General features: G+C 34.2%; 4 protein-coding genes and 1 pseudogene across 5 annotated transcripts; 2 read left to right on the top strand and 3 right to left on the bottom strand.

Annotated features, from left to right (window-relative positions):
• Positions 1–1,639: 1,639 nt before the first annotated feature.
• LOC145583310 (3'-5' exonuclease-like) lies at positions 1,640–2,696 on the bottom strand. The gene has a single exon (XM_081640538.1). It carries the CDS (start codon positions 2,511–2,513, stop codon positions 1,794–1,796), a length of 720 nt encoding a protein of 239 aa, XP_081496664.1. The 5' UTR covers positions 2,514–2,696; the 3' UTR covers positions 1,640–1,793.
• Positions 2,697–2,975: 279 nt separating this feature from the next.
• LOC145581380 (uncharacterized) lies at positions 2,976–6,032 on the bottom strand. Its single transcript, XM_081638396.1, has 3 exons — positions 5,832–6,032; positions 4,818–5,078; positions 2,976–3,002 (listed from the first exon to the last, which is right to left on the bottom strand). Exons 1-3 carry the CDS (start codon positions 5,928–5,930, stop codon positions 2,976–2,978), a joined length of 387 nt encoding a protein of 128 aa, XP_081494522.1. The 5' UTR covers positions 5,931–6,032.
• A 7,590-nt stretch (positions 6,033–13,622) lies between these two features.
• On the bottom strand, positions 13,623–17,344 carry LOC145583309 (uncharacterized; annotated as a pseudogene). The gene is made up of 8 exons (XR_014100103.1): positions 16,969–17,344; positions 16,132–16,426; positions 15,938–16,030; positions 15,635–15,779; positions 15,397–15,507; positions 15,235–15,317; positions 15,095–15,152; positions 13,623–13,864 (listed from the first exon to the last, which is right to left on the bottom strand). The product of XR_014100103.1 is annotated as an uncharacterized LOC145583309 (transcript).
• A 1,489-nt stretch (positions 17,345–18,833) lies between these two features.
• LOC145582515 (uncharacterized) lies at positions 18,834–23,281 on the top strand. The gene is made up of 6 exons (XM_081639500.1): positions 18,834–19,032; positions 19,112–19,204; positions 20,431–20,524; positions 20,610–20,695; positions 20,827–20,884; positions 22,934–23,281. Exons 1-6 carry the CDS (start codon positions 18,874–18,876, stop codon positions 23,041–23,043), a joined length of 600 nt encoding a protein of 199 aa, XP_081495626.1. The 5' UTR covers positions 18,834–18,873; the 3' UTR covers positions 23,044–23,281.
• A 1,226-nt stretch (positions 23,282–24,507) lies between these two features.
• LOC145581379 (3'-5' exonuclease-like) lies at positions 24,508–26,127 on the top strand. The gene is made up of 3 exons (XM_081638395.1): positions 24,508–24,811; positions 24,855–24,909; positions 25,926–26,127. Exons 1-3 carry the CDS (start codon positions 24,508–24,510, stop codon positions 26,125–26,127), a joined length of 561 nt encoding a protein of 186 aa, XP_081494521.1.
• Positions 26,128–26,774: the final 647 nt, after the last annotated feature.

Below are 26,774 nucleotides of genomic sequence, written 5' to 3'. Positions count from 1 at the left end.
GGCAGGAGATTTAGCCTGCATTTGGTTCTGCAGGAGCCGAGTGGTTTTGCGGGGAAAGGTTGGTTTGCTATTCTTGTTGCTTCTAGGTTGTGGGATGATTTGGATATCCATTCAGTAACTATCATCCCATCGTTGGTGTTGGTGATGACAGAGTTAGTCATCGCTGTTAATCTAAATCTTGAAGGAGGCTCCCCATCTTTAATGTTTGGGGTAAGGAAAGCCCTCCATTTCCTTGCACTCTCTGTTAGTAGAGTAGCAAGAGAGGAACCTGCATTTTGGTGCAAGGTTTCTCATGGCAGAGTCGTTCAAAAACACGACTCTCATGGTTATGTTCCTGGACTCCTAGGAGGTCGCTATGTTTTTTGTTCCCTAGGAGTGGAATCTGGTCAAAGGTCCTTTTTACAGCAGCAGGGTGCATTCAACTTTCGGTCATTTTATCTCTCCGCATCTTCCACTGCAAATAGGCTTATGGGTCATTGCAAGTTTCGGTTTTCTTCACGGGTTTCAACCTGCGGTCTATGTCCATCTCGAGGTTTTCAGTTCATTTGGCAATTCTTGGTCCACAATAAGGTTTTGGTAAGGTTCGTATGGTTGTCAAGGCTCCAGAGTAAATGATATGGCCAAGGCGTTCTAGTTTTATCACACACTTCATTCTTTCTCTACAGGGTGTTCGTTTCTTGTTAGTGTTTAGGTTGGTGTTTGTTCGTTTTTTGTTTAGCTCTTATGTTGTAATTTGTTTTTGTTTTAATTATGAAGTTCTCTTTGTCAAAAAAAAAAAAAAAAAACCTAACGTTAAATAACCTATGTAAAGGAAAACAAAGAAAAAGAAAAGGCTAGAAGCTAAACAAGGTCATAATGGTTGGAGCATAATCACACCACTCAAATCCTCCAAGGTCTTAATGATACGGTCTAAAGATCTACCAAGATTGACTTGAAGATATTTATAGGTTGACTCAAAATCACCTTATAATTAGCAAGTCCATCCACGACTTAATTAGCTTGAAAATAATAATGATCTTTTTTCTTTCCATAGTATGCCATCATAAAATATTAAGTAGAATTAGATTTGAAATATCCCTATTTTATTTTTATTTGAATAACAAAATATGATCTAAATTCTAAACTAACAAATACTTGTTTGTGTTTTCTACTTATCTTCCATCCATTAAACAAGAACAAAAAAGCTCCAAATAAACAAGAACAAAAAAGCTCCAAATTTTGCTTTAGTTGGTTACAAAATTCCAAATAAGAACATTTTAATCCAAACTCCACAAGATTATCAAAATGATTGTAAATCAATTCCAAATAATTTAACCAATCATAATGTTTTTTAAAAAAAACACACAAAAATATCCAATCAAACCATAAATTACATCATCAAACTAAACATTACTCGTGTTACATTAAAATATCAAAAAAACAACTCAAATCATCATCATAATAACCTAACAATTACTTAATCGAACACCAGTACACCACAAATTCCAATTGGATTAACATCTTTAATCCAAACTCCGAAAGTTAACAACATTAAGTTAGATTATCACCATAATCATAAACCAATCAATTCCATAAACAAAATCATCAAAATAACCAAAAAAAAAAAAAAAAAAAAATTCCAATTTATCCAATCCAATCATACTAAAACGCAAAAAATTAAACCATAAATTAAACATTACTCATGTTACATTACATTAGAATTCCAATAAACCAACTCAAACCCATCTTAATAACCTAACAATTACTTATTAAACACCACAAATTAGTTAGAAAATTTCACTAATTAGAAATAATTAGTGCTGGTGTTGTTGAATAGCCAACAATTTCTTAGCAATTTCAAAAGACAAGAAAGCATCAATACAAGCATATTGAATCTGAAGATAACTCAACCATTCAGTATCCCACCTACTCAGAGTCACCCTCTTTGGTTTCTGAACATCAACCTCCATTAAAATCCTTGCAAGTTCTTTCAACCCCATTCCTTTTCTGACACCTGGCACCCTCTCCACCGCTAGATGACCCAGATCGACGGTGTTCTTCACTACCAGATCGTAGTCTATCAGAAGCTGCTCAACATCGGATCGAATCCCGACCCCGGTAAAGAGATTGTTCTCGTTTGCGAGGAATTCGTAGAGGGGTTTTGGGATTGGTTTTGGGCAGTGAAGAATTTGGAAGATCAGACACGTGTAGGAGTGTGATTGGTTGCCGGCGCCGCCGTGTGCGGTGGTTGTTGTGGTAGTGGTGCAGAGTTGGATGGTGGAGACGGGGTTGTCATAGCCGCGGCCGAAGTTGGGGCGCCATTCGATGTCGAGTCCGACGATGAGAGGTGCGGCGGCGGAGGTGGCGGCGGGGAGGGCGGCGAGCCAGGAGGTCACCACGGAAGGGTCGGAGGTGACGGTGGTTTTGATGAGGTGGTTGCCGTTGAAGTTGACGTCGTAGAGGTTGTAGTTTGGGTTCGGGTTTGCATCAGCGATGGTGATTGTAGCTGGTGGTGCTGCTGTCGTTGCTGCCATGGTTAGGTTGTGGGGGTTTTGGAGGAGAGAGAAAGTGAGGAAATGACCGAATGAAGGGAGTTTTATAGTTGGGGGGTGCCGCGAATCACGGGGTTTTGGTAGGGGACGACTACGAGTAAATATAAGCAAGGTTGTAAAAGAACGGGTACTGATACGAGTACGAGTAAAATATAAGAGGGGATGGGAAGTTGGGAATGAAGGTTATATGGGCAATATGGCTATATATACTCAACGGGTGAAGGGGTCATTTACTCATTTGTGAGAGTGAAAGTGAACGCGGAATAAAAAGACGGGCCAAGAGTGAAAGTGAAAAGTAAGGGCTTGAAATTGATATTGGTATTACCGTGTAGCTTTACTCTTCCTTTGCATAATTTTGAGTTTTAACTTTTAAGCAAGGAATCAAATTGAAGATAGAAGCAAATCGGGAATAAAGCTCCGGCAAGGTGGCCCTACCATGAAATTCTAGTCGGTGTTGCGTGGTCTACTGTTCTGTTAAGCAATTATAATAAGTGTATCAGGATGATGTGACAAATAAGAAATTGAAGAATATCGTTTAGTGAAAAGGGAACATTATTCTAAAAATGATTTTACACTATCGGATATAGTAATATCATCGTAATTTCCTTCTACAATTAGGCCATTAGCACGACTCTTGCACTTACGTACAGTCAACAAATGGAGATCATAATTCTTGTCTAAAACTATTTTGAGAGAAAAACGAATGTGTTTGTATGTTGTTTTCTGTATAGAGGACTAAGAAGATAAATAAGCTAGCACTAAGGATCATAAACAACGGCAAAGTATTAAGGGTAGAAATCAACTCAAATATGAAAGTAAAACATGGGATATTCTAAGGCAACTATATATTATAACGTCTTAATGATCCCGCAAATAATCATATGCCAAAGATTATGCAATTATTGAGATACGTATAGAAATAATAAAAAGACTAGTTCTAATTTCTAAAAAGGAGCACAACTGGTTGCAATTTCTTTTATTTTTACAGAGGAAGAGAGTAATCAAAAACTCGTTAAAACTCTATTAGATTATGGTTCAATCAAAACTCGAGACAAGAATCCATATTGTTAAGACTATGTGTATGTTTTCACCAAATAATCAATACTTCACCCATTCCATACTATTGCAATATCGAGCTTTAGCATTATTCAATTCAAACACACTTCTGTAAGCATATATTGTTATTTGTATGATTGTATCTGAGAAACAACACAATTTTATGAAATCTTGTTTCAAACTTAACTTAACTTCAAAATACTAATTATTTAAAGATAATAATTTTTACTTATAGATAATTTAAAATATCTATACTATACATGTTAGCCACTAAGCTATTACCATATTACTTATCATTCTATTAAAATTAAATACTAGTACTCCCTCCGTGTTTTTTTTAAGTATTACACTTTGACCGACTAATTATTAAGTTAAAATTAATTTTTGTTTTTTTTTTTTTTTTTTTTTTTTTTTTAAATTGTTAAAGTACGTTTATCAACATATGTCTTGTGATTATTGTTGTGATTTAGTATTTGATAATTAATGTAATTTTGTTGTATTAATATGATTATTAGTAATATGTTTAATTATTATTATTATTAATATTATTATTATTATTATTATTATTAATATGTTGATATTATTGTTGTTGTTGTTGTTGATATTATTATTGTTGTTGTTGCTGTTATTTTTATTGTTGTTGTTGTTGTTGATTTTATTGTTGTCAGTTTTAGAGCTGGGAGATGGTTCAAAATCGTGAATGCAACAACACAGGCGGAGTATGATCGTGCTCTAACTGCCATGCAAGTCCCGTAACACGTCCGTGCTAGGAGTAGTGGACACCATATTGCCTGCAACCCGTAACCCAAGTATGTTGTACACGTCGTGCAGCAAGATCGTAATCTCCCCAAATGGCATGTGAAAGGTGTTCGTATCTGGCTGCCACCTCTCAACAAAAGCAGAAATCAACGGCCAATCAAGTCTCTTAAACATCAGGCCGGGCAAGTGAGACAACCAACTAGCATCAATCTCCGCAATGGCCTCCACAGATTGACGGCCTCGCCAAGTACACAAGTCAGAACATAACTTTGTCCTACTCAAACAGCGCAAAACACTACGCTCCTGCTCCATCCAGATATATCGTGCCACGTGACCGCCAAAACTAGGGATAACTGACCCATCCTTAGGCCCACCCGGCATCGGTTCCTGCACTAACCATGCCTCTGCAGAGCTGGAAGTAGGCTGACTCGACCCACTACCAACAAATCTCCCAAACTGACCCCTATATACCATATGGTAATCCTGAGGGTCCTGTTCTTCATCCCGGTCACCAGCATGACTACCCGAACATTCGTCTTCCTCGTCAGATATGGGTGCTCCACTTGCAGAGTACAAGGGCCGACTACTACCAGACTGTTGGTCTCTCGACCAACCACTAGTAGACCCGTATTGCTGCTGCTCGGGCTGAGCCAGTGAAGATCGAGATGTCTGTCTCCTAACAGACGCATTCAGACGTCGTGATATTGCATGTCGAGCACCAGAACCCTCGATCTACATAAAATTAAAAATTAATCCGATTTTAGTAATAACAATAACAATAATAACCATAATAACAATAACAACAACAACAATAATAATAACAATAATAATAACAATAATAATAATAATAGTAATAATAATATCAACAATAATAATAATAATAATAATAATAATAATAATAATAATAATAATAATAATACTAACCATAACACTTCAAAATAACAACAACAACAATAATAACAACAATAATAACAATAATAATAACAATAATAATAATAATAATACTAACCATAACACTTCAAAATAACAACAACAACAATAATAACAACAATAATAACAACAATAATAACAATAATAATAATAATAATAATAATAATAATAATAATAATAATAATAATAATAATAATACTAACCATAACAACAATAATAATAACACTTCATAATAAAAAAAAAAACAAAACAAAATCCGAAAAAAAAATAAAATTAACAACTTTTTTAAACGGCCAAAAAAAAAAAAAAAAAAAAAAAAAAAAAAAATTGGAACTTCCGCCCTAAATTTCCGGAAGTTCCATGGAGGATCCGCCTGGAATTTCCGGATCCTCCATGGAACATCCGGAAATTCTGGGCGGATGTCACACTTCCGCCCAGAATTTCCGGATGTTCCATGGAGGATCCGGAAATTCCAGGCGGATCCTCCATGGAACTTCCGGATATTCTGGGCGGAAGTTCCAGGATCCGAAATTAAAAAAAAAAAAAAAATTTTACCTCGTCTCCACCGCCGCCGCCGCCGCCTCCGCCGCTGCCACCAGCTCCGCCAGAAGTCCTCCCTCCGAATCTTAGCCTAATCCGCCTCGAATCACCCATGTAAAACAATTTTTGAATTTTTTTTTTTTACAAAAAAATTGTTTGAGAGTTAGAGAGTAAGAGAGTTTGAGAGTAAGAGAGTTAGAGAGAGAAGTAAAGAAGTCAGAAATGTGGGTCGGGAATGAAAAAACCGTATTTATATATCAAGGGTAAGATTGGAATTTCAAGAAAAAAAGGGAGCGTTACCCGGTAAAATGGGAGCGACAAATAACAACACCCATAATTTTAGGCAATTTAATTGACTTAAATAAAATAAGAGGTAAGTGAGATAGTTGAAGTATTAAAAAATTATAAAAGAAAGATAGTGAGGTTAATAGTTTATTGAAAAGTAATGAATGTGATAGGAGAGATATAATAAAAAAAACAAGTAGTAGTGAGTTTGAGTGGGAATCATGAGAGGAGAGAGATATAATATTTTAATGTAGCTTTTTGCCAAAAAAGGAATTGTAACACTTATTAAAACACGATCGGATTTGATAAGTGTAACACTTAAAAAAAACACGGAGGAAATATTACTAATAAGGATTTTTAACTTTCTGTCATAGAAATAATACAGTAACTCGAAGCATCACATAAACCTAAAAACTAACTAATGTTTATATCTATGTATAAAAAGCCAGAAATTCTACGATATCTATAATGGAGGAAGTGGACATTTAGACAAGTACTTAGTTGACATTCCACAATACTTTAAATACGCGATATTATATTGCTCATGATTTTGCCAACTTGATTTTAAGGAGAAATTGATGAGAAGGTGAGTCGAGACAGAACGAACATTATAAGAATAATAAGCACCATGCCACCATTAAACGAACATTATAAGAGTAATAAGCACCATTAACCCGTGCTACAGAATCCACATTAAAAAATTACTACGTAGATGATAATGCCATAATGGTTTCGATACATGCTAATGCTGTACACTCGTGACTCGTACAAGAACATGGAATGAAGTACTACCATTACTTTTAAAAATCGAATATAAGCCGACTCAATGGACATAGGCTGTGTAGAATTTTGATTGTAAAATTTAAGACTCCGTTTATTTTACCTTATTTTTTATGAATTGAAATTAATTTTATTGAACCAAATTGTTTTTGCTAAACTTAAATTATTATTGCTGAATTGAAATTAATTTTTTTCAACTTATTTTTTTTTAATTTTTTTACTGATTCCTATTATATTTCTTCTTTAGAGCAACTGATTTTTGCTAATTTTACTAATCTTAACTTATTTTTACTGACCTAAAATTATTTTTACTGAATATTTTTTTTTTAACGTGAACGAGTGGGGCCTAAGTATTATCGGATCCTTGTAACAATTGTATGTTAGTTACATGTATAATGATTTTAACACTTACTGGTATTATCAGTGAATGTTTATAATTTTGCATCAATTATAAAAAAAAAAAAGTGAATATTTTTAATTTACGAAACATACAATTTATGGAGTAATAATTCAAAATTGAGCAAGTTATGAATTAGATCGTATTGTATGAGATGAGATACCAGGTAAACAGGTTAGATTCACACACTGTTTCTATCAACTCAGTCTTGTATACCGTGCAACGATCTTTGCTCTCATGTGAAATCAAATATAGCTAAAATTGATTTGCTTCTCAAAGTAAAGTTAATTTTCAATGAACTTGACCCAATTGAGTATACGAAGCGAAAATCTCTAATTATTGATTTATTTATAATTAAATATTACCCAAGAAAATATAAGTTTGTACTGTCTTCATGATAAACTAAAAAGTATTTATCTAGTGCTCTCAAAAAAAAAAAAAAAAAAAAAAAAAAAAAAAGTATTTATCTAGTAACATTTCTGTAAATTAGTCAACAACTTTTATTAAATGCAGGTCACATAACTATTGATTCCACTAAGATATTTGTTGATTTATTTACAGAAATGTCACTAAATAAATGATTTTTACTTATCTTGAAGATTAATTGGGGCTCGCTCGATATAATTATATAACCATAATATTTCACCAAAAATATGACCCATAATAGAATGGGTTTGGAGTTGTGACCTTAATTTGACAGATTTGGATAGCTGGCCTGAACCATAGCTCGAATGACCCATTTGGACATGACCAATTGATAGGAGCTAAGGCCCAATGGCTTGCCTAGCCTATCAATAATCAATCTATCATCATGTGAATTAGGCCTAAAATCAACAATTGAATAAGGAGTTAAGGACCCACCTTGAGGAACTTCCAAAAGAAATCATAAAGCTACTTTGTTTTCCTAGTATACTAATCAATTAATTATCCAAGTTACTTAAAGAACTTGATCTCATTTTAGCATAATCCAAACTACTTTTATAGGGTCATAAATTAATCAATTAAGCACTTTAAACTGTAGTATTAACATGATTAGTACTTCGTGGCTAAATCGAAATTGACATTCCCATCAAGGAGATAAAAGGACCGAAGCTAAGGGATCAATGAGAAAATTTTATTTTGTAATGTTTTATTTTAATTTACATATTATGAAACAGCTCATGTGAATTCATCTCCCTCTATCACACTCTTCATTTTCATCAGTTTCAATCTTTTCTTAAATTTAACAAACCAATATATGAAGTAGATTATTTTATTATTTTTAATATCATCTTAATTCTCTATAATTATGCAGACACATCCAAAACAAGTTTAATGACTTGTAACTCAATCAACACTATCAAAGCAAGAATAATGAAAATGACTTCCAAATAAACCAATTAAGCAATGTGTTCAATAACCCCTAAAAAGTATAAACACATGTGTTTACACAATCTATAATTAAATAATCCACATATATATAAAAATTAAATAACATGACACTTCATAAAAGTAGAATTATTGGCACATAAATAGTACTACTTGACTACTTGTACAAGTATAATGGTCTAGCTAAAAATGAGTTGCCTAAACTCTTTCCACCATTCATTTTACTCACTCTCACTCTTAATTAATTTCATCAACTTCTTCTTGTCAAAAAAATTTAATAAATTTCAGTAAGAAAACACAATAATTATTATTTTTTTTTTTTTTTAAAATGGCAGAGCTTAAAAACCCATCAAATTCCGGCAAAACCCCATCAATTCCGGCAACCGTGGACGGCGGATCATTAGAAGAAACCACCGAGGAAATCCGCCAATCAAAACGAAGAAAAAACTGTCCAACTTTCTCTCTCCTCCAATTAAACAAAAACCAATCAAATTCAAGCTTCAACTTCAGTTTTCCTATTGATGAACTTAGTACTACAACTCCAGAAGTAACTCCCAAATTCGGATCCTTTAATTCGGGTAAAGAATCGGGTCATGGATTGTCGGAAAATGGTCATTCTCGTCAAGCTCCGGTGAAGAACCAGGAGGGAATTACAGAGGTTGAAGAAACTGACAAGATTTGATGTTTACATTTTTTTAAAAAAAAAATTATTGTTATTATTTAGAATGAATTTTTTTTTTTTTTCTTTTTTTTTTCTTTTTAGTCATGTCATCTAATCTTGGTTAGGAAATCAAGGTCTTTTGTAATGGAATAAGCATAAGCCACAAAGTAATACACTTGAGGTTTTTTTGGATTTTATTTGCTATCTTCTTTAATTTAAGATGTGTTTTATTTAGTTCAAAAAAAAAAAAAAAAATTTATTTAGCAATTGGAGCAAAGTTGTTTAATTACATGAGATAATGAGAATCGATATTATTATTATTATTATTATTATTATTATTATTATTATTATTGTGATACTTTAAGTAACTACGTAGTTAGCTTGTATGAACAATTATTTCCGAATGAAAAAACAGATGTATGCGAATATGCAACACCAACTAGCTTAATTGGTTAAAGTTTTGACGTATATGACATGACATCGAATCTCAATTACATTATTATTCTTGATGAGACTCTCTTTACATCCAAAAATATACTCGGGTAAAAGAAAAAATATACTCTCTTAGTTTATTTTATCAATTTAACACTTTATTCATTAGGTCGTTACAAATTAATTAGAAAAAAGAGTTTTTAATTCGATTGAGATGTATTATCCTATATATTATTGATATTATTAGATGTAAATTATTTTTTTATTTTGTTGGAGAGGAAATAATGTGATTTCATATTATAAGAAAATCAATAATGTTCACTTGTTTTTTAATTTATTATGAAAATTTATATATTCCATAGGAATTAGGGACCGTTATAATTATTTAATTAAATCTTTATTGCTCCCAACCATCTAGATCGATAGTTGAATAATTGATTGTAGTATTTAAAAATGTAAGTAAATTAAATAGCCTTTTTAAAAAATATAAAAGTAGTATAATTTTTTAATTCATATTAAGACAATTTCCATATTTTAAAAAATATGTTTGTAGCTATAATTAATAAATACCAAAACAACTCACAATAAATAAATAAGTAAATGAAAAAAAAAAAAAAAAAAAAAAAAACTAAAAGTATTTGTCAATAAAAATTCGGATTTTTCAATTGATTTTATCAACTAAAGTCGTGTAATTCTTCCTACGTTCAATGGTTGCACGTGCACTTGGATCCCATCATTGTACTATGACATTACGAGTCTTTGATAATGACTCAGTGATATAGACTAGTGAGCTCATTTTTATTACAGTATTTTATTTTTATATTATTTTTGGTAAAGTTGACAAGTAAACTAAAGAGTTTAGGTATAGAAAATTAAGTTACGTAAATAGCTCATGGCTTTTTTTATGTGTTGGAAATTACTCCATATGCAACATTAGCAAGAGATGGGTTATAATTTATAAGTTAACTTATCAAGAACTCAAGAAGTATTTGATGTACTTGGTGACGATTTCACCTTATGACTAAAAAATTTATAAACTTATTACCCTTATGGGTTTAGCCTATATTAGTCTTTGATTCGATAGATCTTATCAACTTTCCGCTAGACTTTGTATTTTAATGCAAGAAACAAAGTAAAACTTCTCTTTCTAAGACTTTGGGTTAAGAATACATATAAACAAGAAACTTGCTCTTAAGACTTTGGCTTAAGAATACATATAAATAAATATAATGTTATTTTTTCACATGGTGTTACACTATTACGGTTAAGCTAGCACGTAATTACTTGAGAGATAGTAAAACTAAATTTTGCAGTTCCTAATCTCAAATCTTCAATTTGTTTATAATTTATATTGTCCTTAAAACTCATTTAAAAAAAATAAAAAAATAAAACAAATTCACTGAGCTTGCTCACTCACCCTATATGTTTGACACTCCGTTCCTTTTGTTCCCTTTTATCATTCTAATATTTGGTTGAAAAAAATTGATTGAAAAGAAAAGCGGGATTAAATGTAGTGGTATAAAGGTTAAGTTACCTCTATAATACAAGTATAACAAAAGGTTGTTTTATCATGTACTCCACCACTAATTCGTTTATTCACTATATGTTGAAATTTTTTCAATTAATCATGACCATGAGTTTAACAAAAATATCATCACTTGCCTTTAATGACTAAAGGCAAATTTAAATAGAAGTTAGGCAAACTTACAATGTTAGGATAAACAAAGAGGAAGAAAAAGAAGGGGAGGGAGGAGAAGAGGAAAGAGAGGGAAAAGGAGGGGAGAAATCATTTTCTTACAATTTTTTCCCTCCATTTCTGTCCCCTTCAATTCCCTTACTTCCTCATTTGTTATTCAAATAAAAGATCACATCTCTCAATTTTCCTCCCTTTCTTTTTCTGCCATTTCCTTCAATCCAAACACACTGTTAAAAAAACGGAGAAAATATATACATGACTATCCAAGTAAAATCTCACACCTTTACAAGAACTCAAGAAGTAGAGGTTAAAAACATGGAAAAAGGGGGAAGCTAAGGAACAAATTTATTTGATTGAATTGGCTTTGTAGCTAGAATACTCCGGAGTACATATTTATTAACATTCAACATGCTCATTATTAATTTATTACAACCCTAAATCAAGTCAAATAAATATTGATTTGAAAAAAGAAAAACGGTTATTCAAGAGAGGAATCAATCTTGTTGACAGAACGAGAAAAGGCAAGAACATTATCGGGATGTTGAGCCATATTCTTGACCTTGTTATCACTAACAATCGTGTCGCGAATAAGCACCTTAATCGTTGGATCGACGACTCCATGGCTACCTTTGACACCATCTTCAACCTTCATCCCTCCAACTCTTTCTTCAACCTTCAGCTCCTCTTTTCTTTCCTTTTGTGCTTCCATTTTTTTTTTTTTTTTCTTCACAACTTTTGCTTACTTTACCAAGTTTAGGTTTGCTATTGTGAGTGATAACTTAATAAATAGTGGTAGGCGGCAGTGTGTCACGTTAGTTTATGCTACGTACATACGTGTGCAAATGCTACATTATTGATTAATAGTACGTGTCAAGTTTGTGTTATGACGAAAATTAAAATGCATTGTTAATTTTATAGCACCTATATTTATAATTCACTATACTAAAATTGTTTATTAAACGTCTATAGACTGTGTTTGTCAATTATCGATAACAGTGATAAGTTTCTGAACTTGTTTGGTATTAATATAAGCACGAGTGCACGACGTTTGTCAATTGTTATTGATGTACATTCGGACAAGAATTTACTTAATCTTAAACACAATCACACTAGTACGTCCAAAACTCCAAATATAATACTCCCTCCATCCCTTAAAACATCCCTTAATACAAAGCCTCTTTCAATTTTTACGTGGGAATTAAGAAAGTTGTAAATTCTTTAAAATTAATGAGTAAAACTACATATATGCATGTGAGGTTAGAGAGAGATAGAGAGAAAGAAAAAGTAATTGGGAATAATTGAAGAGATAGAGAGAGAAAATGTTGGGAATTGATGTTAAAAGTACAAAAAAGTAAAGGAAAAAAGATGACAACTCATCAAAAAAGGATAATAATGTCAAAAAAATATAACCTTTAAATAGAAAGAGGCATCATATTTTGGTTTATCCAAAAAGGAAGCGAGGCTTTGTATTAAGGGAGGGAGGGAGGAGAGCCTTTTTTGTACACGCGAGTGTACCGTACACCCGGGTTATTTACTCACTAAATTTTGCTCATTTTATAAGTGAGCGAGGATTTGCTCATAAATTAAATGAGCAAAAATTAATGAAATAATTACTCGGGTGTACTGTACACCCGGGTGTATTTAACAAATGAGTACTAGAGGAGGTTAGAATTTTGTAGCCACTTTTGTTTTTGAGATGTGGACCTTTGTTTTTAGTAATCCATATTACATTTATCATTATTTTTTTTAAGAAAATACTCTGTATTGTATTATATCATGGCTATTTAATACTCCCCCATTTTTAAATACTTGCTTCACTTTCGTTTTTCGGCCGTTTTTAAATACTTGCTCCATTTCCTTATTTGGAAATCTTTTATACGAGTAATATTTAATTCATTTTTCTCACTTGATGGACCCAACATAAATTATATTTTATGAATTTCATATTTTCTCTCCTCCAATTCTCTCAACTACTTTTGTTTTTTTTTTTATAATTTTTTATTCTTTCCTCTACCCCACTATCTTCATATTTTATTACCTTTCTCTAATTTCTCCTAAAACTCCGAGGATGAAGAAATGGAGCAAGTATTTAAAAACGGAGGGAGTAATAAGGTAATGGTATACATAAGGGCAATGTATAGCATTTTCCTAATAATAATACTAATAATTTGCTTTGACATCTTTAAATCTCATAAATCAATTATGTATGTAATGAATTGAGTACTTCCTACAGGTAGTATAGCACAAAATAAGATTGAATTCATGTTAGGGATGAGTTATTCACTTATTCTGACCACCTGAATTTTCAAATAGGTCGTCTAAAAAACAGTTAGAAGTGGACCTTCAACTTCAAAGTATGCTCCATCTCCTCTCCATTGCATTGCATATTTTATGCAAACAGGTCCCAGAAGATAAGTGTTCAGGCGAAACTGCCAGCAACAAAGCACAATTAGTATTATGTAAAGCTTTAGATAGCATTAGCTAAAGTGTCACTTGATATCGGATCCTTAAACCACAGAAATGAAGCAAAAGGATGCATCAACAGACAACTACGTTACAAAGACCGGGTCCTGGAAATTTTAAACACAAGGCAACAAAAATCGGGTCCTGTTTCCTTAAAATGCAAGTGAAATTCTAGAATCAATAGTAATTTGATTATCAATTTGATCCTAATATTATAACACAGAAAAGAAACAATGGATATAATAAACAGATGGTGTCACTAAGAATAATCAGGAAGAATCATTTTATCCAACAGGCCAAGTTCCTGGTTCCTTAAAGTTCAGAAGAAATCGAAATGTAGACGAAGTAAGAGTTTTCAGCAGTAGGTTTCTTCGGTAGAAACAAGCTGGAACTTCAGGCGCAATGATAATCATTATATATGGCACATGAGCTTAGTGCTGATAATGAGATTCAATTCTGAATTTGTGATCAAACTATAAGGCAAAGGAAGATAAATAGGAAAATTAATCCAACTCTGCCACTTATTATTTGTGGTTTGTACTCCTAATCAATACATTCACTCTGCAGCTAGCACACTCAATAATCAACAGAGCAAGAGCACTACAGAGAAGATGTGAGTGCTCAGTGCTCATGGACACAGACATACTGCTAGGATCACACGGGAACAATGGACACCCGAAAGCATACATTTAGGAATCAGAAACTTAATAGTCAATACTCAATAGGCAGGAGAATGCATCATCCTATGAGAGTTTGAGGCTATAATACTCTCTGCTCTACAAGAAATCCACGAAGATACAGTACTCAATACTATCTCAGTGTAGATTAGGAGTTAGGACCTGTTATCTAGTCTAGAATGAAATCTATACACCAACTTAAGTCGTGCAGATAGCTTGTCAATACTGAAATAAAAAAAGTTTGCTTCATGCTCAGAGGAATACAGCTTTTTAATCTTATATGGCTTCTATGAGCACATCATATGAAAATTGGGAAGAAATTTTCTTCCAGTAATAGGCCTATTATTTTCTCAATGGCTTATAAACATAAATTCACATATAATGGAAAACCATTACCAATTACCAAGTGAAAATCATGGACTAGTCATTTTATAACAGAAGGGGAAGTTTTTGCATTCTTTATCATTGGAAATATGAAAGTATGAAACATTCAAATCAAGAAACCGAAATAAGCAATACCTGATACAAGGTCCTCAATGAAATCACATTCAATCTTACCATGTGCCATCACACCAACCTGGAAATTTCAAGGGAGTAATCAGAAACAAAGAAAAAGCATATACTGACTAATGAGTATCAAATCAAATAATTGAACCTACCACAAACACAACGTCTTCATTGCTATTGATTCCACTGATATACTCTCGTAGCTCAACAGCCTTCTCTGAGCTAAATGAAAGACCTAAAGCAGCAGAACATATTGCATTAACAAAGTGCCAAAGTAAATAAAATTTCACCAGCATTATCTTGTCAATACTTACCTATCTTATGTGACGTGGGAGATAAATACTTTGTTACAGGATTGGCCACCACACGCAGAACCTGTTTACGGCTACCCTTGGCTTTGATGCGGAGTGTTTGCAATAATTCAGCTGTAGCAGTTAAGTGTTCATCAGAAGAGACGTTAGAAAGCATGAAAACAAATGAAAAACTTTTATATGAGAACACAATTTGCACAACCCTGAAATCATCAATATCACTCAGAGGGAAAGAACAAACCCATCATATCACAGAAACTTTCTAATTGCCTTGGTATCTGAACATTTGGTTCTACTTTTATCAGAACTCCATCCTCTGTCCGGATGTACACTGCTTTTAGCCTACCAACCTTACGAATTCGACTATCCATGATACTACAGAGTGCCTAAAAATATCAATTATGAAACAAAATTGAAGTTAAGAATAAATATGAAAGCGGAATTTGCTCAAGTGAAAATACACAACAAATGGAAAGTACATTTACACTAAGCTATATTATCAAGGATCAAATCATCAAATGAAGAATCCTTTTATCCTACCTACCTGATGGACTATATCAGGCCTGTAAATGTAAGGATTCATTTTCTTCTTTCGTAAATAATCAGCATGATCATTTGAAGACAGTATTTGGTATCTCTATAAGAAGATATAAAGTGATTAGTTCTTTTAAGTTAAAAACAGAAATTTCGCAATACAACATCAAACATAACATGAGTTTGAAAATTAAATGCACTTACTTTGCCAACATTAGCAAGGGTCAAAGAAGCTCTTTCAAGAACAAACGTTACGCTTGCTCCTCCTGCATCCTTAAAAGTAGGAATAATCAAAGGAATTCCGCATAAATTTACCTCATCCTCATCACTCAATTCATCTATTGTCGTCGGTTAACTAAGCTGTTGTATGGAATTTGACTCTTTTTCGACACGTTCTTCCTCGTCTCCTATAGCTACTACCCCATCCCTATTTAACTTCTTCTTCTTCTTTGCAGAGCAGGGCAGCAAAGATTCCGCCTTTCGCTTTGTCTCACCCATCCTGATAACAACACAACATTGATTCAGAACAAGATTGCAAATTTGCAGTCAATGCCTTCAAGCTCAAATAACCTTCACCTCAATTCACGAAATACTAAAAGTCATAATATTCATTTCCATTCTAACATTAAGGCTCTGTTTGGTTTGACGAAAATAATTTCATGGAAAAACACTCAGCTTGACGAACCTCAAAACCCCAATGCGGCAATGCATATAAATTATAAAGACTAATGGAGTCAATCAGACTCGAAATTTGAGTGTATTATCTAATAAGGCTAGAAAAATTTGACTGAATAACCAATTAACCATATTAGGCTAGAAAATTCACATACAATTTTCTTGCTTAAGAGTATTAACGCCACGGGTAAAGTGTACATAGCAAAAAAGGCTCGCTATAATATTTAGTTACTTCAATAATAGTAACCAGTAATTCGATAATCATCTTAAAACCCTAATGAATTGGCTATCCTGATTTTCAATTAAAAGACAAACACTACTAATTTGTGAAATTGATATTCGATTATTAAAAATATAACATGTTACCTCGGAGCCGCTTAAATGGAGGATTCGGAGTAGGCTTCCGGCGAGAGGAGGGTGTGAGTGTGAACAAGTTTAAAGGAAAACCACGTAAAAATAAGGAATTTTTCACTTTTGCTACCGGCGAAAAGGCCCTAAATCACATTTGCTACCGGTTTAAACTTTTATTTTATATTACTACCACCTAAATCACCGTTTTTTAAAAATCACTACCACTTAACATTTTCCATTACAATTTCCGTTAGTGACATCAACCACCCTCACTGCCACCCCTCCCTCCTCGAACACCCTCACTACCTCCCCGTTAGCCACCTTCGACCACCTCCCTACCCCCTGTCGGCGCCGGTAACAGCCCCACCACCCTCCCTTATCCCTTCCTCGCTGCCCCCACCCCCACCCATAAACACCAGCCCCGACACCACCCTTCCCCCACCCAAAACAGCCAAAACAACCACCCCCAACCCTTAAACACCAACCCCGACATCACCCCAACCGGAATCGAGCCGAAAACGGCCGATTTCCCCTATTCCCCAACCTAAATCGAACCTAAAACAACCGATTTCCCCCACCCTAACCTGAATCGAGACCGAAACAAAACCCTAAATTCAATTTGGGTGGTTTTGGGGTGGTGGACGAGCGGTTTAGGGTTTGTGAAGGCCGAGAACAATAGGGGAAGGGGAGGGGGTCGATTCGGTGGGGGGAACGGGGCTGGCGGGGACGGATTCCGGTGGGGGGAAGGGGAAAGGGGTGGGGGTCAGGGCAACGAGAACGGGGAAAGGGAAAGGGGGTTCGTTTGGCTGCGTAGGGGTGGGGGAAAGGGATGGGGGTGATACGCGCCGGCGCCTGCCGAAGCTCTGGGCACCAGCCGTCGGCAGGGGGGGAGGGCAGGGTGGTGGTAGTTGCAGGGAGGGGTGGCAGGGTATTGGGGAGGGTGGTTTATATATATATTTTTTATTTTTTAATTAATTTTTTATATTTTAAAAAAAAATTTATTATTTTTTTAATAAACTTAACGGAAATCCTAACGGATTCCGTTAAGTGGTAGTGATTTTTAAAAAACGGTGATTTAGGTGGTAGTAATATAAAATAAAAAATTAAACCGGTAGCAAATGTGATTTAGGGCCTTTTCGCTGGTAGCAAAAGTGAAAAATTCCTAAAAATAATGAGGAAGGTTTTTTTTTTTTTTTTTTTTTTTTTTTTTTTTTTTTTTTTAAGGTATAGGTAGGAAGGGTGGGCATTTGGTTCGCAGAGTGGTATGTGTTTGAAATAAGAATTGAGGGTAAGGTGGTATCGAATTAATAACTTGATACTTAAAGCATGTGTTTGGTTTAATCCTAGAATGAAGTCTCTCACTATTTTCTTTTTGTATTTGATACCTAAGAGAATGAAATGAGCCAAACTCATATCCCTTCAAGATTTCTAAATCTCATAATTTGAGGTATGAGTTTAAAATTCATATTTTTAACAATAAAACATATGATATGAGTTTTAGTCATTCTAAACACATACCTCATACCTATATTCCGTGAACCAAACCCCCCCCCCCCCCCCCCCCTTACTAGGTTAGAATCTTAACCTAATTTACCATAGCAAGTGTCAACATCAAAGCTGAAAAAAAGTTAAATGTGTTAAGAAAAGTCAAATGTTACTCAATTAGGGGTTATTTGAAGGTGTAATCGGTCAGGGATTAGTTGAGGGGTTCGATAAGAAGTTACTCGAGGGGTTAATCGGTCAGGACTAACTCGAGTAACCTTTGACCAAATAATTCGAGTAACACCGGGCATATGGTGTGGCGGGTGTGATACAAAAAAATTCCCTTATTATAAAACGGGGGAGTATTACTCCGTTATTACGGTTATACTGCTAAAAGGCCTAAAACCCTAACAAAACAGGGGAAACTGAAAAAGAGAGATGGAAGAGCAGAGAAGTCAAAGTAAACGATCGCACAGCAGCGTCGACGTCGACAATGACAATGACGTCGCTGCTAACCAATTGCCCACCTCTTCTAAAAAACCCCGCGTAATTTTTATCCTCGAGAACGCTTCTCTTCACAAGGGTTTTGTTCGCAAGGTAGTCTTTCTCATAATTCGAGCCTTTTATTTTTGTTTCTGCTACAATTACTGATTATTTTTTGATGTTTTTATTTTAGAAGCGGAAGATTTTGAATTCCTATGAAGATTCCAAATTTTTATTGAAACAAGGGAAGAATCCCACTGATTATTGCCCTGAAATCTGTTATGAGGTGGGTTTGTTTCTCTGTTTATTAAATATTTAATCTTGTTTGAGTTTTCAAAGTTTTTAATCAAGCATAATAATCAATTGTAACAAGTACTATTACACTTTATAGTTTGAGAATCTTGATTTGGGTTGATTAGCTTTTAATCGAGCTCAAACGTTTGTTCAATCTCGGCTTGTATATTGCAATTGTGTTTGTATATATGTGGGGGTATGTTCATGACCAAAGAATTGAATAAGATAATGTAGAGATTAAGGAAAGTAAAGAAAGACAGTGTGTGTAGTGTATTGTATAGACTAATATATAGCTATAATTGATCAATTATTTATTAGTACTAGTACTATGATTTCATTTGGTTTGGAGGATAACAATTTTAACTAATAATGGGAATTGGGAATTAGCGTTCGAGCATCATTTTCCTTCGTTTGGTTTGTACAAGAAAAATTACTCCGTAGAAGAATTAGAAGAGACCGGAAGAAGGAAAGGGATAAATGTGTTTAGAGGAGGAAGGGAGCGCGATGGACTTTGTAATTAAACGTATTAATTAAATTCCGTGCTTGCAAGAGGATAAAATACATGGCTAGTGTCCTGCAACAACATTTCTGCCTCAGCAGGATTGTAATTACTTGGTTTTAGCTCTGAAAACCTTGTATTTGTTTTACGTCGAGTTGTAGATTTATGGCATTGGTATTGTTTGATTTCTAGGTCCTTCGTTAGATTTTAGATAGTCCGCTAACTAAAGCTGGCTTGGTTGGAGCTGTGTACGTGAAAACTGATTCTGGTATTAACATCGAAATCAAGCCACATACTCGTATACCAAGAACTTGCAAACGATTTTGTGGAATTTTGGGTAAGTAATCTTCGAGTGAGAGTGGAAGTGAAGATGTTTAAACCTTTTTTGTGCACTAGTTGGTCGCTTCACTTCTCTACAATTTGAATCAATTCTTTTCTAACAGAATTCTATTATATGAGAGAAGTCTAGTCAACTAAATAGTCACCTTTTTTTTTTGGTTGCTCATGTTGTGATTAGAGTAATTCTTTGGAATGTATCTTTGCATAATGACTTAATTGTGTTTGCTAGAAGTAAAATCTGATTGAAGTCTCTTGTACATAATCATATTTGTTACAAGTTTCTATGCACTCCTTATCTTTACTATTCAGAAGGATTTTATTGTTCGTTTTTAATATGTAGACCTTTTACAATTTATAATGTATTTGAGCTATTCGAGAAGTCCTGCATTCGATCAAAAGATACAGGAGAAGTACTTCTTCAAGTCCTTAAAAAACCTGTGGCGCAGCATATACCTGAAAATGCCCGAATAATTGGTGGGTTTTCGTTTATTTCTATTTTAATTGTGGCATATAATCATGAAAACGATGATACTTACCAAAGTAGTTGTTTGCTTTCTAGGGCTATCTTATAGTTCACAAAAGGTGGTTGACATAGAGGATTATCTTTCTGCTACTGATGAAGATGATTCTGACCTTGTTTTTGTGGTACTTTTCACCATTTCGTATTATTTTGACTTTTGTATCTACATTTTGCATCATTTGTGATTATGCATTCTATATACTTCATGAAAAAAAGTTCAATATATAGCTGATGTATGTGTTCACTGTGACTTCAGGTGGGTACAATGGACCATGGTAAAGTTAGCAAGGACTCCACTACTGACTATATTTCAGGTAACTTTTGTAATTATATGTTCTAATATTGGTACTAACATACTACTACTATTCTTGAAGATGCTTCGAGTTTGTTCATTTAAGACCGCAAATTCGTGTGTATAAATTGTTAGATTTTGAAAAGCTGGTCTAGTTGTTCAGGGGATAGTGAAAGGTAGCACAAGCAACGATCTAATTCCACTCTGAATTTTATGAATGTTTTTGAAGTATTTTTGAATATGTAGTTAGTAGTGTTTTCTGATTCTGACCTATCATGGTCTGAAATGTACAAACTTGTGATTAATTAACTGAGTCTATGACTTATCTTGAAAGAGGCCGATGTAAAAGGTAAAACAGTTACGATGAAACAGGGGTTTTTTTTGGATTTAATGTTGCAAACTCGGCTTTGATTTCCAGTAAAGTCTCTCTTGAGCTGTTTAGGCTTGCCATGTTCTTTATTCAGCAGTTTAGTACTTCATATTATTGGTAGTTTTACACTGTTATTTAAACCCTTTTTGTACTAGCTGTATTCCTGATTTCCTGATCTAGTGACCAGAGTTCTGATGAGTTATATGTAGATAAAAGAGCTCAATATTGGTGCTTGAATTCAGCACTTTTTTTTGGAAATTTTGTCAGAAACCTTCTTTTAAAAACATTTTTTTTTTTTTTTTGTGAAAAACCTCCTTATAAAAATATTTTTGTGAGATTATACCTTAATCAATTTTTTTTTTTTTACAAAATCATACCTTTCGACGGAAAACGGGGTTTGACTCCGTTTTCAGGCGTTGACTACCCACATGCATATCACGTGTTCAACGGAAAACCACCCATCTTATATTTCCCAAAATTTTCCCAAAATTAACCCACCATCAAAGACCAGCCACCCGACCCACCCCCGCACCTGCCCAGCCACTCCCTTCCCGGCGACAATACCTTAGGCTTCGACCGCCGGCGACGCTTCCTCGGATAACAACAAGAATATAATTTTTGGAGGAGGACAATATTTGCTCTGCTTTTGGGGCTTAATTGAGGGGCCGAATTGGGGTTGCAATTGGTGCGGTGTTGCAGCGGTGGAGATGGAGGCTGCTGCGGATTGATGTTGTTGTGCTTGCGCAGAGATAGGTGGTGCGGTGGAGCAGGTGGCGAGAAGTAGTGAAGGCTGGACGGTGATGTGGTGGCAAAGGGTTGCTGGTTTTAAGGGGCTGCTGTACGGTTGGAGTTGTGGCGTGGAATCGAAGATTGGGCGATGGTGCGAACTAGATTTGTTGATTGGGGAACAGTTTTAATTGGATCAGATCTCCTTCCTCCTCGATATCCACGAGCCGGCGACGATTTCCCTTTCCGTGACACACCTAGCCACCGAGTTAGGAGGGTTGTGGTTGCGGTGGGAAGAGGAAGGAGAGGGAGGGTCGTCGACGGGGTTTGGGGTTATGGGTGACGGTGGGGCTGGGGTAGCGTCGCCTGCGGGGGGAATAGGGAACCCTAGACGCTGGCAGGAGGTGGTGGTAGGTGGTGGTGGACTGGTGGTGGGTCTGGCTGGGTTTGGGTGGTTTTCCGTTGAAAACGTGATATGCACGTGGGTAGTCAACGCCTGAAAACGGGTCAAACCCCGTTTTCTGTCGAAAGGTATGATTTTGTAAAAAAAAAAATTTGATTAAGGCATGATCTCACAAAAATATTTTTATATGGAGGTTTTTCACAAAAAAATGCTTTTAAAAGGAGATTTCTGATAAAATTTCCTTTTTTTCTTTTTTTTTTTCCCCTTTTGTGGTTGTTTCTGCCAGTCATAAGAGTTTCTTTGGCAGCTGATTTGTAACTTGAATGCAGGGTCAGAAATCTTGGCCCTGCATTCAAGTTACTATGTCTACTGTGTAGGTCGAGCTTGTTTTTGAGTGAAATTACTCAACATAATTTTCCCTTTGGCCTTTTAGAAAAAAAATAGTGTTTCAAACTACAAAAAATTTTGTTATTTCTTTGTGATTTTTCAGTTCATAACTACTTAACTTGCTATTGAGCTGTTTATTTAGAATCACTTATGTATGATGAGTGGTGGCTTGTTTGGTTGTTCAGTTTCTAGGTTTCCACTAAGTGCGAGCTACTGCATTGGGTTAGTCTGTGAGGCATTGGAGTATAAATGGAAACTTTTACATGGCTTGAAATGCATGTATAAGGTTGCTTGATATATATGCATTAACTTGGTTTCGAAATGGTGGTGTTGGCCTTATCGCGGTTGACAAGAATTTTCTTTGGTTGCAATACTACTAGCAGAGTGCTTGAAATCATCTTTAGTAGTGGCTTGTCTTTGAATTTTGAGAATCTCTTCTGAGAAATTTGAAGTGATCAAATATGTGCATTGTTGAGACTATGGCTTGAAACTATAGGGTTTAAAATTAATTTATAAATATTATTGATTTTCTCTCTCTGTTTGCATCACCGATCAATTTATCTTTAATCTAATTTTGTGTGTGGTAACTAGTTAAAACCTTGTTCTTATCAAACTTTGCTACGGAGTATTATTAGTACAAATTATATCTTTTTTTTCATTGACCAAAAATAGTATCCTAGAAAGTAAATATGTTTTTGAAATTTGAAGGTTTTGGTGAAGATTTTTGCCAACAATGATATATAGTAGTACACCCTTGTGAGAGTTGTCAAGAGAATCAAGGTTGGTTTACTAGTTGGAGGTCTTCTTTTATCCTTATTAGAGAGATTCGAATTTCACACCTAAATTAGCAAGATTTCTAATTTTTTCAAATTAAAAAATTTAAAATAAAATCATCAAAATTACTCATATTATTTTACTTTTTTGACAGAAAATTAAAGACTTAGGGTCTGTTCACATTTACTTAATTTCAGTTCAGTTCAGCTCTAATCAGTTCAGTTTAGTTCAGTTCAACTCCAATCAGTTTAGTTCAGTTCAACTCCAATCAGTTCAGTTCAGCTCTTAATTTTCCTCTCTCATAAAATATTCATTTCAGCTCAATTCAGTTCAGTTCAGCTCCAATCAGTTCAGTTCAATTCAGTTCAGCTCAGTTCAGTAAATGTGAACAGGCCCTTAGTCACACAATGTCACATACACATGACCCGAGCCAATCTGATCCACAATGACCCGACCATACTAAATCCGACCTTAACCCAAGCAATAATTCTAGTCGACATCTCGATCTACGAGTTGTATTTTTTTTTTTTTGATGGAGAAATAATACTTGTATTACACCTTTTTTTTTTTTTTTTTTTTTGAGGAAATACACATACTACACTTGTAGCATATAGATTTAGGTAATAAACAGTTTCGCACCTACGGACTACGACTATCTTCACAAGTCTATTACAAGTAACATTCCTAAACTAAGCAACTTCCTACTGTATTAAACAATATAAATTTTTTAATTTTTTTTTTTTCAAGAAACACAACATATATATACTTTACATAATTACAATAACATTCCTATATTCGATCAAATCATCAATACAAAATCATCAATATATATACTTTATATAATTACAATAACATTCCTATTTTCCGTCAAAAAAAAAAATCAAATCATCAATATAATTCTTATCTATATAATAACAAAATCCCTCCTACAAAAACCTTTGTTCTCTCTTTTAATTTCTCTCTCAAATTAACATAAACATAAGACATGTACTTCAACGTCAACTTCGGCGACCACTCAATCGCAACAACAGTAACATCTTCAGCAGAATCTGTCGAATCTTGGATCAATCGTGTCGAATACATCCATCGACGTCGTCTCCACAAACTCATAGTTGGTCTCGACATCGAGTGGCGCCCTAACACGTCTAGGTACTTTCGTAACCCCGTGGCTGTACTCCAACTATGCGTAGGCCATCACTGCCTTGTGTTTCAACTTCAGTACGCTACTATGATTCCTCGAGCCCTCGTCGATTTTCTTACTAATGAAGATTACACTTTTGTTGGTGTTGGTATTGATGTGATTTGATGATGATGTACTAAAGCTTAATCAAGATTATGAGTTGAACGTTAATTACACTGTTGATCTTCGTACTTTGGTTTCTACCAGGTTAATTTTTTCTTCTTTTCTTTAAATTTTTATGCTTTTTCTTTAAAGTTTTCCTAGGAACGTACATTATCTTCATGATTTTTCTTTGATTAAAATTCTTTTTGTTTCAAAATATGAATCTTTTTTCAATCTTTAACGAATATTAGTGATTTTGTGGGTCTTTTTTTAGCATATGGTAATAGCATTGTTTATCGTTGTCGGATTTCGGAATCTTAAGATATTTACTACACAATAACTTTAATAAAATATTCTTGCTATTCAAGAAAGGATATTTTGTGAAAAACTACCATATAAAACACTTTTGTTTGTGAGAAATTACCTAATAAAAAAAATGTTGTAAGAAACTATCTAATAAAAGGATAAATATTGTAAAACACTACCCTTGGTCGAAAAGTCATCGTTGACATTTATATTCCGGCGTTGATCATGTCACGTGTCAATTAAGAGAAAGGAGGGAAAGGGTGAATTAAAAGTCATGTAATTGACATGTGACGTGATCAACGCCGGAAAATGAAAGTCAACGGTGATTTTTCCGACCAACATTTATCCTTTTAAAAAATAAATCATGGAACTATCTACTGATTTACCTCCAAGATGAAAAAAGTCAGCATAATTGCTCAAAAGGGTCTTAGGGATTATTAATTACATATACTAAATGAAAAATTGAGAGTTTTTTTTTTTCCTAATATGGTAGTGCAACTTTGTCATAATCCGTACGAGTACAAATTAGCGGAGAGCGAGAAATCATGAATCATTATTATATTGTATTGGATGATTGAAAATAAAACTTGAATTAAATTATTATGGTTTAAATTTACTTAGTTATGTCACGTATGATATAAAGCGATTAAAGATATGTTATTGCACATTTGACGTATAGCTTGCAAATTGTTTTACATACGGTATAGTAAAGACTAAAGAGGCATTATTTGCATAATTGCATCAAATAATTTGCATTCAAGCTTTTGTTTACCATATCAATGTGACTAATTACTCCAATATGTTTGTTGATGTAGGTGGGATGAGCCCAGCTTTCGCAACGCAGGGTTGGTATCGTTGGCATATAATGTTCTAGACTTGGTGTATGTAAAGCAACGAAACATTACTTTGAGTGATTGGAGTCAGCCAAATTTGAGTATTGCACAGGTGCAATATGCTGCTATCGATGCCTTCCTTTCTTTCGAGATTGGCAAACAACTCGATGCTGCACACTTTTAGGTGCGTACGTGTGTTTCTATGGCTTGGATCATGTCGATCACACTTTACAGATTTGGGATTATTAGTAGATGAAGAACATTTCTAGGCATCATAGTGTTTAATTGATGAACAAATTTAAGAAATAAATGAGTAATTGTAACTCAATCAGACCAATTTAGAGTACTAATTGATTTGCTTTATTTTTTTTATAATGAGAAGCTTTGTGTTTTCATTGCATTAACCATATGTAGTATATGAGAATTGGAGACTATGGACACTATATGTATGTTGTTTCGCAATTGATATATTAGAGGCTATTGTTATGTAAATTGAGCACAAAATCATGTTACATTTGGTAAGAAAAGATACAATTATGTGTTGGTCTCGTGGTAAGAAAAGATTCAATTTTGAGATTAATAGTTTAATCTCCAAAACAGATACTTTAAGAGTAGGGTCTCCTATTCTTTCCTTATTACTCTCAAGTGCCTAACGTAGGTTGGATTTTTAAATCCTTGGTCCATCCTCCACATTTGTACACTCTTTTCGTTTTGCCACACTCCATATATTACCCATAATAATCTAGGAACATGAACTAAGGTTTTTGTTTGGCAGAGTAACATTATGTGTAGTTTTGAGATATCATGAATAACCAACAAGAAATTATGTCA

The sequence above is a fragment of the Chenopodium album genome, chromosome 15, assembly GCF_948465745.1.
Source record: "Chenopodium album chromosome 15, dcCheAlbu1.1, whole genome shotgun sequence".
Lineage (NCBI taxonomy): Eukaryota > Viridiplantae > Streptophyta > Magnoliopsida > Caryophyllales > Amaranthaceae > Chenopodium > Chenopodium album.
The sequence above is the reverse complement of the archived record's forward strand: the minus strand, read 5'-3'. Positions and strand labels throughout refer to the sequence as shown.

What these genes read in the sequence shown, in the direction of transcription:
- LOC145581379 (XM_081638395.1), top strand. Translation starts at nt 24,508, where the DNA reads ATGTACTTCAACGTCAACTTCGGCGACCACTCAATCGCAACAACAGTA. An exon ending in TTACACTTTTGTTGGTGTTG is followed by an intron (nt 24,812 to 24,854) that starts GTATTGATGTGA and finishes AGCTTAATCAAG; the next exon opens with ATTATGAGTTGAACGTTAAT. An exon ending in CGTACTTTGGTTTCTACCAG is followed by an intron (nt 24,910 to 25,925) that starts GTTAATTTTTTC and finishes TTGTTGATGTAG; the next exon opens with GTGGGATGAGCCCAGCTTTC.
- LOC145583310 (XM_081640538.1), bottom strand. Translation starts at nt 2,513, where the DNA reads ATGGCAGCAACGACAGCAGCACCACCAGCTACAATCACCATCGCTGAT.
- LOC145582515 (XM_081639500.1), top strand. Translation starts at nt 18,874, where the DNA reads ATGGAAGAGCAGAGAAGTCAAAGTAAACGATCGCACAGCAGCGTCGAC. An exon ending in ACAAGGGTTTTGTTCGCAAG is followed by an intron (nt 19,033 to 19,111) that starts GTAGTCTTTCTC and finishes TTTTTATTTTAG; the next exon opens with AAGCGGAAGATTTTGAATTC. An exon ending in ATTCTGACCTTGTTTTTGTG is followed by an intron (nt 20,696 to 20,826) that starts GTACTTTTCACC and finishes CTGTGACTTCAG; the next exon opens with GTGGGTACAATGGACCATGG.
- LOC145581380 (XM_081638396.1), bottom strand. Translation starts at nt 5,930, where the DNA reads ATGGGTGATTCGAGGCGGATTAGGCTAAGATTCGGAGGGAGGACTTCT. An exon ending in GCGGCGGCGGTGGAGACGAG is followed by an intron (nt 5,079 to 5,831) that starts GTAAAATTTTTT and finishes AATTTTATGTAG; the next exon opens with ATCGAGGGTTCTGGTGCTCG. An exon ending in ACCCTCAGGATTACCATATG is followed by an intron (nt 3,003 to 4,817) that starts GTATATAGGGGT and finishes ATTGCTTAACAG; the next exon opens with AACAGTAGACCACGCAACAC.